The sequence below is a fragment of the Cryptomeria japonica genome, chromosome 9, assembly GCF_030272615.1.
Source record: "Cryptomeria japonica chromosome 9, Sugi_1.0, whole genome shotgun sequence".
NCBI classification, from domain to species: Eukaryota; Viridiplantae; Streptophyta; class Pinopsida; order Cupressales; family Cupressaceae; genus Cryptomeria; species Cryptomeria japonica.
The window spans coordinates 99,531,269-99,544,143 of NC_081413.1; the positions used below are offsets into that span (position 1 = coordinate 99,531,269).

At 36.0% G+C, this 12,875-nt stretch overlaps 1 protein-coding gene across 1 annotated transcript; it reads left to right on the forward strand.

The window, feature by feature from the left end:
- The first annotated feature begins 761 nt into the window (after positions 1–761).
- On the forward strand, positions 762–12,458 carry LOC131072985 (uncharacterized). Its single transcript, XM_058009308.2, has 6 exons — positions 762–1,015; positions 1,096–1,377; positions 9,671–10,693; positions 10,919–10,998; positions 11,472–11,543; positions 11,630–12,458. Exons 1-6 carry the CDS (start codon positions 974–976, stop codon positions 11,946–11,948), a joined length of 1,818 nt encoding a protein of 605 aa, XP_057865291.2. The 5' UTR covers positions 762–973; the 3' UTR covers positions 11,949–12,458.
- The last annotated feature ends 417 nt before the right edge of the window (positions 12,459–12,875 follow it).

The window sequence follows — 12,875 nt, forward strand, 5'->3', positions numbered from 1 at the left end:
ATAAACACCTAAAAGGAGATTACTAGATTACAAGGGTCATGTTCTTGTATGTCAAACTCTTTGATAGGATGAATTTTATGATTATAGAAATGAGTAAGGATAAAGATCTTCAAACATGTAGATCCTTTAGAATGTTGTGATGCAAAATTAGAATCTTTTTAGATGCTCCAATTGAAGTGCTCCTAACATGTTTTTCCTTACAAAAAATTTCAATGATTTTTAGAAATGAGAGGATGATAATGATTGCAATTCAATGCCTTTAAATACAAATATATGTAGTACTAAATCATGCCAAATATGTACTACCAAAAAATTAAATTTTAATTTTAAAATTTTGAGTGTTAGATTAGCAAGTGCAAGAGTGATCTCATGTCTATGGGATTGACTTGGGACTAGAAGCAATAACATTTAAGTGGAGGATGAATGTTTGAACATCAATAGTAATAATAGGCATAATAAATATCAAACATTGGAGAATATGTACAAAAATAGATCAAATAAGATCAAATATACAAAAAGGTGTAAATATAATTAAAAAAAGTCCAAATAAAAATGAAGATAAATCCAACTTTACACAAGAATACCCCACTTATCAATATTAATTATATAAAATCATTGCATTAAAATAGAAACAAAATTAAATGAACAATTGACATTGTAGATTTTACCATTATAGACAGATAAATAATAAATACGATAATTAAGGCATGCTGGCCAGTAAAGCTGGGCTGCCCACTCCCAACGGGTACTTTTTCCACTTTTAGCCGTTAGGAGTATAAAATTTTGAATTTGCCACGTCCTAAAAGGAGCTATGCTCTTTTGCAGACTGAGTGATGTCATGTGCCTTTCGGATCTTCTACATCCAACCTTATTATTTCTCTTTTCTAACAAAGCTACTGTTTGCCTCTTCTCTTCTTAGTCTCTCTGCTATACTCTTGAAAGATTTCAGGGCTACAAGGGTGCTTTGAAAATCATGGCTTTCAGCAGCTTTCCCCTTTCGTACAAATCTCTGCAGGTGACTTTCTTGCGCATTGAACTATCCTGATTCTTAGTAATAACTTAATTTAGTGATTAATGTGGTGATTCCATTTTCAGGAGAACATTTCATCTATGTACAAAAACATGCATACCTTCTCCTTTAGGAAAATTGAAGACGAGACTCCAGAACAGAGACTTGCACATCAGCAGTCTGAGAATCTGAAATGGCAGCAGGACATGTTTCATAGGATCTTAAACAAGATTGGACTTCATAAGGAGGGGATTGTATCAGAAGAGGAAGTGGATGCCACCAGATCTGATTTGTTGTATGCCCTTATTGCCTCCCCTGCAGAAGGAGAGTGGCCTGCAATAACCAGAGACAAGTTACTGTTTCTTCAGGTTAGATACCTAACTCTTATCTTGTGCGCATTTCCTGATTATAAGCAGATCAAAAGATTCATTCTAAGGTTTAGAAGACTTTCTTTTGGAGGGTTTTTAGTTTGCTTATTTACCTGAATAGAATTTCTTGAAAACTCTTCTATTAGGTTTATAGCAAAAAGACTTGACAAATTTTCCTAGTCCATGAACATTTTTAGTTTACGTGATTAGACTAAAGACCCGTTTATTTCATACCTAAAAGTACGTAGGGTTTTGAATCTTAAGTGGATTGGCAAGGGGATGTTCCCTCCTGTCAAAATGAAATGGATGGAAATTAAAAAATACAGAAGGTAAAGTGAGAAAAGGTTCTTCTTCCTACAAAGGGAATCTAGTATACTCTGGTGGACTATTGGGTGGCTGATACCTTAAATATCACCTCGCTTTTACATGGGTGTTTAGCAGAGAGACCAAAGCTCAAAAAATGGTAGCGCTTGTTTGAATTGATAAGTTTGGATACTTTATGATAGGGAGGTCAAATTTCAATACCCACAGGCTGTGCCCCTGTTTTTGAGAATAAAGAGGTCTTGAGTTATAAGAGTTTTACCAGGTGACGCGGGGCATCCACGTGGAGGGAACCCCCAATTTGAAATTCCAACTTTCCCTTCACGTAGGCGTTGAAAGTGTTGAATGTTTATGCAGGAGGGGTGGAGTCCCGTAAAGACCTTAATATTAGCAAATGTGTAAATCGTTTGAAAGTAACGTATGAGAGATGGGTTGGAGTAAATTTAGTAGATACAACTGCACAAAGAAGAGGGGGGGCAATCCGTAGGAAATTGGGGCTGCATAGTAGAGAGACATCAGCCGATAGTAGAGAGAGAGGTGAATGGGTTTGAGGCTGCGTAAGGGAGATAGAAGACAGGGCTGTGTGGGTGGTTTTAAAAAAAAAACAGAGGAGATATGAATACGTAGAAGGAGAGGAACAGGTGAGTGCGTGGAGTAGAGGGGATAAGAAAGCTGCAGAAGCATAAAAAAGGAAGAAAGAATAAGAGTTGTCCAAGAGGGAGACATCGACTGAAAGTTGAAACTTTGTGGGTAGTAATTTGTGTGAGGACTGCGAAAAGAACAAAGAAAATAAAAAGAAAACAGAGTGCATCATGTGTGGGTCGCGGCCTAGCAAATGAGGGTTTTGGTAGAAGACAGAGAGGTGAGATGCAAAGAATTAAGATTAATTTTTAAGATAGATTTGAGGCCAATTTCCAGTTTTGAAATGAAATTCAGAGTTATTTTGTTTTGAGATCTGTGAATGCATTATTCATTAAATTGAAATCCAAGTGTTGAATTGGAGCAGAGTGTCTGCACTTTTGTGGTGTTTTTGTAAGTTCAATTTCAGACCAGAGTGAGTTTGTATTACATCACCGGGTCTTGAGTTTAAGAGTTCTACCGTTAGATTTCTCATAGTGATCTTACCCGTGGAAAAGATGACTTGTGTAGTGTTGGTATCCTATGGTTATTGTGGTGAGGTAGCTAAGGAATGCCAGCTCAGAAGAGCCCTACAGCCTTGAAATACTTATATCCATGTTATCCAGAGAAAGGAGCAGGAGCCCCTAATGCAGACCTGTTTCTGAACCTGCAGATAGCCTACAAAGGAAATAATGCTCTGTTCTGATAACTGAATGCAAATCTATTTCTTGAACCTGCAGATTAGCCTTCAAAGGAAATACCCTGTTCTGATCTAAATCATGAAAGATTAAACTGAAAAAACGATAGAGAATTAAAGCAGGATAACAATCATTCTGTCAATTTATGAAATAGACAATTAGATAGTATATTATATTAATTCAATCCAGTTCTGTTCCCTGTTCTTTGCTTTCCTTCCCTTAATTCCAAATTCTAACTCTTTTCCCCAAGAACTCGCTCTCTATATTAGCTATATGTCTCATACTCTAATCCAAAACAGTTATTCACTCCTACTTGCATTCCTCAAACTAAAAATAGAAAGATGAAAACAGCTGTTAAATAAAAATCTGACAGCAACAAAACTGTCAAACAGTTTAATAAACTTAGTAAAAACAAGGTTCTAGGAAAACTGACTCTTATTCAACTGACAGGATGTAGCAAGGAGAAAATGAAGGAAGATGATCTGCATCATCCTCCCCTACTCTCAGAAAATCTGAACTTCATAATTCTGGTCCAAAAGGTGGAGTTGTTCGGTTGTACTTAAGCATGTCAACTTCTATGATCCAAGAGTTGTAAGAGTTTGGCAGGTCTTCCCATTTAAAAAATATAACTCATACGACCTGGATCGAGTAGCCATCAATTTGGTGTCTAACACTTGTTCCATTTGCTCTCTTTTCTTCTTCGGCAAGTAATGATACACTTCCCTTCTCATTCTGCTCATCTTCCACCTAATCATCATTTGCTCCAACTTATTATGAATATATGCCGTCAGCAACATTAATGATAAGATTGATGTCCAGCTCTTTAGGCAAATCAATTTGGTAGGGATTTTCATTTCTCTTCTTCAGAATTTCGCATGGCCCAATTTTCGTGGGTTTTTTACTTGTAGGCACCTTGGAGATACCATTCCTTGCATAGATGAACCATGATGATGTCTCCTCCTTGAAATATTTTTTTTCTTTATGGCAAATCAACATTCTTCTTATATTTCTCGTTCATGGACTATAATTTTAGCCTAACTTGTTGATGTACCTCTCAAATACTTTCTGCAAAATCAGTAGCTTCTTGGCTAATATGTGGGTTTTTTGGCAGATCAATTATAGGAAAACTTACATGTAGACTTAGGATTCCTTTAGGATTTGTACCATAAAAATTTGAAATGCAGACTTACATGTAAACTTATTTATGCTGGAATTATAGGAAAACTTAGCTTGGGTAGCACCAAATCCCATTGTCTAGGGATGTCACCAACTAAAAAACCTTAATATATTACCTAGATTCCTATTCACCGCCTCAAATTTGACCATTGGTTTGGGGGTGGTATACTGATTGTCCAAAAGTGGCTTAAGAATTTGGTGTTTCTGTCAATAGTTATAGTTTTTGGGATACCATGTAACCTCACAATTTTATTCACCACCTCAATTTGACGTTGGTTTGGGGGTGGTATGCTGAACTTAATTGCAACCTATTGCTCAATTTTTCTACAAGATTCTCCAAAAGTGGCTTAAGAATTTAGTGTTTCTATCAAAAGTTGTAGTTTTTGGGATACCATGTAACCTCACAATTTCCCTAAAGTACAAATGTGCTACTTGACTTGCATCTTCTTACAAAGTATAAAGTGAGCCATTCTAGAAAAACATCCACCACCACAAATACCAAATCATGTTGACCTCTTTGGGTTTGTGGCAGCCCCAAGACAAAATCCACTGAAATATCATTCCATGGTTCCCTTGGCAAGTAAGGGCATATATAGATCCTTATTTTGACGTCCTCCTTTTGCTATTTTGCATACTCTACAAGCAGTAAAAAACTTGTCCACATCCCTCATCATGTTACGCCAAAAGAATTCCTCTCCCATCATGTTTTGTGATAGCCCCAAGACAAAATCCATTGAAATATCATTCCACGGTTCCCTTGGCAAGGGCATATATAGATCCTTATTTTGACGTCCTCCTTTTGCTATTTGGAACACTCTACAAGCAGCCAAAAACTTGTCCACATCCCCCATCATGTTATGCCAAAAGAATTCCTCACTCACTAATCCAAAAGTCTTATCTCTTCCAAAGTGCCCACCCAACCCACTTGAATGCATTTCTCAAGAAGTCTTCAAATGGATACATGGTCTTGACTACTTAGAACTGCATAGAGACTACCTAATTCTAGATCATTTGCATATTCACACACTCCATTTCTTCAAAGCCAGCTAACCCATGGCTCATTACAACCAATAAATGATGTCTTCTGATTAAGGCATCAAACATTGCATTGGTTTTGCCACTCCTATGCTATACAACAAACATGCAAGCTTGTAAGAATGAATCCCATTTGGTGTGTTTATGAGATAGTTTGCCTTGTGAATTTATATATTTCAAGGCTTGATTGTTGGTCATCAAAATGAACTCTCTATGTAGAAGATATGCCTCCAATATTTTAATGCTTGTACCTAAATGTAGAATTCTTTACCATAAGTGGTATAATTATTTCTAGCTTCATTTAATTTTTCATTGAAAAAAGTCATAAGCTTTCTATTTTGGCTCAACACTCCCCCAATAGTGCGTCTTGGAACATCACACTCAAACTATAAAAAGGTTTCCCAAAATCAAGCAAAGAAAGAATAGGTGCTTTAGTAACCTTCCTCTTGAGTTGTTCAAAACTCACATGAGGTGCCCTTGTCCAACTAAAAAAACCTTTTCTTTTGTGTAATCAATCAATGGTGCACTTACATCACTAAAATTTCTAATTAATCTTTTATATAAATTCACCAACCCATGGAAGCACTTCACCTTAGTAATCTTTGAGGAGTATGCCACTCAAGAAAATCCTTAACCTTTTCTAGATCCGTGCTCAATCCATTTGCTAAAAAAACATTAACCAAAAATACCAATTCTACAAAATTCTCTCTTTTCAGGGTTGATAAACAATCTTTCTACTACATGTCAAGCACTATTCTTAAATGTTCTATTGGCTCCTCCATAGTTTTATTAGAAATCAAGATATCATCAAAAAAGACTAATAAACTTTACAATTTGCAATTTAAATACCTAGTTCATTGTTCACATGAAGGTAAGTAGGGCATTGGACTTTCTAATGTGCAATTTAAACACCTAGTTCATTGTTCACATGAAGGTAAGTGGGGCATTGGACAATCCAAAGGGCATCACCACCCTTTCAAATAACCCATCCTTAGTTTTGAAGGCAATCTTCCACTTATCACCTTCATGAATCCGAATCTAATGATATTCACTTTTGAGGATTCTCTTGGAAAAGATCTTGGCACCTAACATGCAATCTAAATAGATCATCCATTCTACGTAGTGGATATTGATACTTAATAGTGATTTTGTTAATGGCTCTAGAATACATAATCTCCATTTTCCTCCTTTCTTAGGGGAAAGTAGAGCAAATATGCCACATGACCTCATGCTTTCTCTTACAAACCCCTTTTCTAATAACTCAATTATTTTCCTCCTCATTTCCTCATTTTCTAAAATAGTCATCCTATAAGCAGATTCATTTGGAAGTTTGGCACTTGAAATTAGATCAATTTGATGAGTAATATTTTTGCAAGGAGGCAAACCAACTAGCTGATCAGATAGCACAAAATCATAATATTTTTGCAATAAATTTTGCGTCTCTAATGGGATTGTGTGCTGAGCTGATTTCTTCTTTTCTTGAGGGTACAAAAGAAAACAAACCTCTCCCTTAGATTCTCTAAAATTCTCTTTCCAACCCATTGTAAATAGAGACAAAGTTGTTATTTCAGTTCTTCCTTTTCCTTTAAAAGGTTTCAAGATATGGATTTTACCCTCATGTTGTATCTCATATGTGTTTTCTATGCCATGGTGAATCACATTTCTATCATTTAGCCAAGGCCTACTAAATAACAAGTGGCAAGCATCCATTGGCATACATATGAACCAATTTTCATGTCAACTAGACAAGATCAATCATAAACACAATGGCATAGAAAACACAATATGAGCCTTTTTCAAACATAAATTTTATAATGATTTGGTTTTGGAATACAAACAATTAATTTTTGCACCATTGCACAATCATCTTGAACACTTTATCTTTACACTTGCATCGTGTCTAAAATACATTCTCTCCATCTATCAAGGTTCTATTCAACATCAAAATCTCATCCATTTCTACTTCAACTTCTTCTATCAAGGGTTCTCCATCTTCTTAGGTCACCATCATTCTCTTGGGGTTTTGGTGGCAATTTATAGCCCTATGGGCCTCGCTATAAATAAAGCACCTCAAAGGCTTCCAACCTCCAGAAGATTAGTATCCTCATCCTCTGCCTCTAAAGCCACCCCTCCCTTTGAAGTTTGAGTTCAAATGATCCTATGGCTCTTCTTCATTGATTGATTTGGTGAACTTCCTCTTCCTCTTTCTGAATTGCTGCCACCTTTTTTGTTAGCCACCCTGCCCAACCTATTCAATTTTTCATCTAGTTTTAAGGCTAATTGATATGCTTCATCCATAGTATTCACTGTGACGGCAGCTAACTCATTTTGGAGTTGAAATCTATGCCCATCAATGTATTGGGCCACTGCATGCATGCTCAACATCTTCTTGCAAATTAATCTTGATTTGCAACGTCAAAAATTCTTCAGCATAGGCTGATACAGAAGACTCGTTTTGTTTCAGATTTTGGAATTCTTAAAAAAGCTTTTGCTGATAATTTAAAGGCAAGGATTTTGTTTTCAAATGTTTTAACTTTTTTGCCATAATCCCTTGTCTTCTTCTAGCATTTTGGAGATTCTCCCACCATAGAGCAGCATGATACTTCATTTTACATGCTGCACCTTTGACCCTTGTGGACTAGTCTCTTCAATTATCTCCATGTCATAGTATTTTTCTAAGACTTGAACCCAATCTATGAACACTTTTAGATTCAACTCACCTTCGAGATCGGGAACTTTAACTTTAACTCTTGTTCCTTGTTTGGTTATAGCTCCAATGAGTCTTTCCATGGGATCTGTGGCTCCCCCTCGACCTGGTCTCAAAGACCTGCAACCTTTTGAGTACTTGCTAAATGTAATGTACCTTTGTTGAAATGCAATTGTAATAATAATAAATTAAAATATAAAATATAAAATTAAAGTTTAATTTTAGCAAAGATTGGGCATGTGAAGAATCATGACTATTGAAGGAAAACAGATATATAAGAGACACCAAACAAGGACAAGGGAAAATCATATGAAGAGTACATCTTTTATTATCTGATTATTACCCCTTCGGAGCATGAAACTGTGGCTCATTTAACCTGAGGAAGAAATCCCTTATGGCATTTAAAGGATGAAAACCCTTTTATTTTCCTTGCCAAGTTTGTGGACGAAAACCCCTGACTCAGGCAGATTAAGAAATTATTTATCAAAGACTTTACTGCTGTAGACTTGAAGAAAATTGACAATACTATAGAAAACAATTCCTGATATGTCTGGGCAGATTTCTGAGTATCCAACTGACAGGACATGGCAAGGAGAAAATTAAGGGAGATGCTCTGCATCACCCTCCTTATAGGATAAAAGAGGCAGATACCTGCTATTTGCAAGATGAATGACTTGAATCTCCTGTTTGGATTTCTCGCAGTACGTTTGGTACTTTCAGTTTAAATTTTAAGCTTTTTATAGGTTTCTTATCTGCTAAGTTTTGTGAATGTTCGTCAGATGCAGGTACAGTACACTCACCATTTGGCTTGCTAAGTTATTTCCACACTGGACTCATACAACTTGATTTAGTACATGTAGGATTTTCTGTTGCCAACTGGGCTGTTGATTGTGAAATTTTAAGCATTCTTTCCGAGTATATGCCAGATGCAGATCCACTCACCATTTGGCTTGCTAAGTCATTTCTACGGTGGACTCATCTAACTTTATGATGTTTGAACCATTGGCAATGTGGAAGATTGAATTCATAAATAATTTATAGATAAATACAATTCCTGTTCTGAAATCTCCTTAAAACTATTTCTCCTCCTGTTGTTGCTACTATGTACCAGTTTTTTGTTTGAGGCAACATCACTATACACTAAGGTGGAAGAAGGGTATGCTATGCTCCAACATAATGTATGTATGGTTGTGGGGGTGTATTTAAAAATACATAAGAAAACATTTGTTTCTTTATGGAGCTCCTTCTTATGTTAAATTTTAACTATTCTTTTTGTTTTCTAGGTTCTCTAGTTAGTTGGTGGTGCGCTCTGCCTAAATTATATTTGGTTGTGGGTATGTGTAACAAATAATTGAAAAATACATAAGAAAACATTGTTTCCTTTATGGAGCTCCTCCTTATGGTAAATTCTAAATATTTCTTTTGTTTTCTAAGTACTCTAGTTTAGTTGATGGTGCACTTTGCCTAATTATATTTATGTAAGCCACACCTTCTTACACCTTCTTAAAATTATATTCTTCAACGTCATGCTTGTTTCTGTTTGAACATTTCTTCCTGGATTTATATTTGTGAAATCCTTTATTCGATCATGCAGTGTGAAGATTTGAGCACTTTCTGAGAACTATCATATGTGCATCCCCTGCTATGAGAAGTAGTTTTGACTGTATTTTCTCCTTTTTTGTCCTATGAAAGTTTTTCTCTTTTTCTCAAAAAATTCCTTGTTTGAATCATGGAGCAGGAACTCTTCTATGCAAATTGCATATCAGAAGAAGATTACAATTTCTCAAAGAGGCCTCTACTTCTTCGTCTGGCAGTACAGGGAGCAGAGATTGATTCCCGAGATGTCTTGTTGAGTAGTGACCTAATCCCCTGTACTCTCAATAATATTATAACTGAGCCTGATAAACAGCAGGTATTACCAGAGTCAGTGAACAGGCAAGAAACAGAGTGGTCAGTGGTGGAGCTGAAAGAGGACCAGAGCATGTTCAAGAATTTTCCAGCCAGAAGGACAGGTGATTGTAGCGAAGAGAAATATTCAATGAAACAAGAAATAATTATGCCTTGTCTTGGCTTAACTCCCTATAAAGGAGCAGAGTCCAAGGAAAAACTCCCATCTATAATTGTTCCCAAGTCTCTAGATTTTAGAACAGCAACTGTCAAGGATTGCTGTCCCGCAAGGAATCCTCCTAGTTTACCAATGCAAAAGGATTATAAAGGAATGGCTATATGTATTAAACCCACCGAATCATTCAAAAATAACCCTTTTTGGCATGTAGCTGGATCATTGGATACTCCTGTACAACCTTTCAACAAAGAATCTCTCAACAAACAATCAGTAAAATCATCTCTTCTAGAGAATACCATGGCGTCATGGGCAGGTCATAAAAGAGGGACTACCAGAGCCAAAGTTAAAAAAGCCTTCAATCAGCTGCTCCTCAAAGTGCATAAAGACCATTCTAAGGAAAGTCAAACAGAGGCTTCATATTCATCTCATATTAGTGATTCTGATTCTGATTCTGAAACTGATGAGCAACAGTTGAAGTTTGGGAATAAATCATGGGGATTAGATCTATTCAAATCCTCGAAGAAGAACAAGAATGAAGAAGACACGGATCACCTTCCTCTAAATGTTGAAATGTCAGAGGAATCTCTTTCACCTTCTAAATTAATACTGAGACCAATTGGACAAGGGCCGAATACAAAGAAGATAAAGAGAAAGATACATTCTGATGGTGCTGCAACAGACTTTTTTGTTGATAAGGTACTGATCAAGTTGCTTGTTCATATGAGGCTTTTAGTTTCTCCAGTTGATAACTATTTAACACAAAATATCTTCTGGTAAAAGCCCATTAACAAAGATCGTCAATGAGATATGTTGATTTTTCTTTCTTTCAACTTCTTGGCATTCAACAGCATTTTGAGCATAAATGAAGCTTGTTTCTTGTATGGTTATAACGAGGAAGAAAATCTTTGCTATTTAACTCAGGTTTTGGGTGAGAATATAAAGATGGAGTTGTCACGCATCCTTGCAGAGATGGGTACCACAAATCCCAATCCAAATTTTACGTAAGTATACGTGTCTGAATTAAGACCTTGAAAGTTGTATTCAGGAAAGATATCAAAGGATGTAGTTTCTTCCATCTAAATGGTTTCAAATAAGTGGCTTTGGTGGTAAATCTTTGAGCAACAATATAGAATTTAGTATAAATGTTTGTCAATTTTGGTGATGTGGTCAGGTTACATGCTATGCAAACCAAGTAAATTTTCTAAGTTCTATATGGATTTGATATATTTGATAGCTGCTGTTTTTTGTGTGTGAGTTTTTTAATCAGTGATCAAAATCATCAGGATTTTAGATAGTTAAGAAACAGAAAAATCTCTCACACAATCAAATCAAACAGCCGCTATCAGCACTATGGATTGTGGAAATCTAATATCATTAATTTGATTTGATAGTTAATTTCAGATGAAAGATCTGCCTCAGCAAGGTAAGATAAATGATAAAATGTTGATTTGTCCTATTTGTGCATTTAAATCAGGGATGAACAGATTGAATCCATTGCAACACAGTTGCCTGTTGACAAAAACGAACTTAAAAAGTTTTTTCCCACGTAAGTTCATATGATCCCTTCCCAATTATATATTGTTAATTTAGAGTGTTCAGAATGCAGTCTTTATTGATTTTGGCTGTGTTCAGGTCTTGGTGTGAAAGGTATGGAGATGTTGTGTTGGATGTGGTTCGGAAAGAATTCAAACATCATATTAGGGAAATGGAAAATCTACGTAGAACTGCACAAGAGAGACGCAGCAAAGCTGCTAAAAGATGGAGTCTGAAAGATCATGATATGAATTGTTCACCCAAGACAGACAAAACTAAAGTTGTGGTTCACAATAGTTTCAACAGATACTTCGCCAGTCAAGATGAGAACTCAGCCCCAAATAACAGCCATCAGAGGCCAACTACAAAAGTCACCTTTTCCCTTCCATCCTCCAAGGCCCAACTCACCTACATTTAAACTCTTCATGAGTACAAATTGCCTGTCCTTCATTCCTAGAAAAGGCCCAAAACCACTATCTTCAGCTTTCAGCTCAGGAGGCCAATGATGACTTCATCGCTCTTAAGAAACCCTTCACGGTGGAAGAGGTCAACCATCTTTACTGTTCCTTCAAACCAGTTGAACAAGAAGCTTGAAGAAGATATTGGAAGAGAAATTCCAGACAGATCATCTGATGGGACTGACTATATGACATCCTAGACCATCTTGATTATAGATGTAAATATGAGCTGATTTGTGAGCTCTGCTGATATCTATTATGTGATATGGTTTGGCTTAGCTTGTTCATATGAAAGTCATATTTTCTTTGTGACTTGTTTAGAAGAAATTATCAGCTCCTTAAGCAGAGAGTCTGAACTTGGTTTTTCAATTGTGGCGCAACAGTTTGGGTTGTATCTGATTGTATCGATAGCTCAAGCAGAGAGGACTTTGTATATATGTAATGTACAAATTGAAAACATTACTCTCTTAGCATCTTCTTACTTGAAAATGTATTTAGCAATCTACTGATTAGTTTTTAGATTGTTCAGAAAGGAAACGAAAGAAAATTCATCTACGTGAAAAGTCATTATTTTTGTCATTAGGAATGCAAGAATCTAAGTTCTCTCTATCATATCTTACAAAAACTAATAAAAGTAGGTAGCTTTCCAAAAACCCAAGTTCATAAATCTTCATCTATTTAGAACAGATTCTGGAACAACTAGCTTTTTCTAGAAACTAGCATTTGAACCCAAACGTGCATCAAGTATTTCGAAAGAGAATCATAGAGTAGAACTAGATGTGATGTCAAAGTCTTGATAATAAAAGTGGTGCATGTGAGTATTTTATTTGGGAAAGTTCTTTTTGTTAAAAATATTAGGTATAATAAAAAGATTGGTTATTACAAAA

What these genes read in the sequence shown, in the direction of transcription:
- LOC131072985 (XM_058009308.2), top strand. Translation starts at nt 974, where the DNA reads ATGGCTTTCAGCAGCTTTCCCCTTTCGTACAAATCTCTGCAG. An exon ending in AATCCCAATCCAAATTTTAC is followed by an intron (nt 10,999 to 11,471) that starts GTAAGTATACGT and finishes CATTTAAATCAG; the next exon opens with GGATGAACAGATTGAATCCA. An exon ending in CTTAAAAAGTTTTTTCCCAC is followed by an intron (nt 11,544 to 11,629) that starts GTAAGTTCATAT and finishes GGCTGTGTTCAG; the next exon opens with GTCTTGGTGTGAAAGGTATG.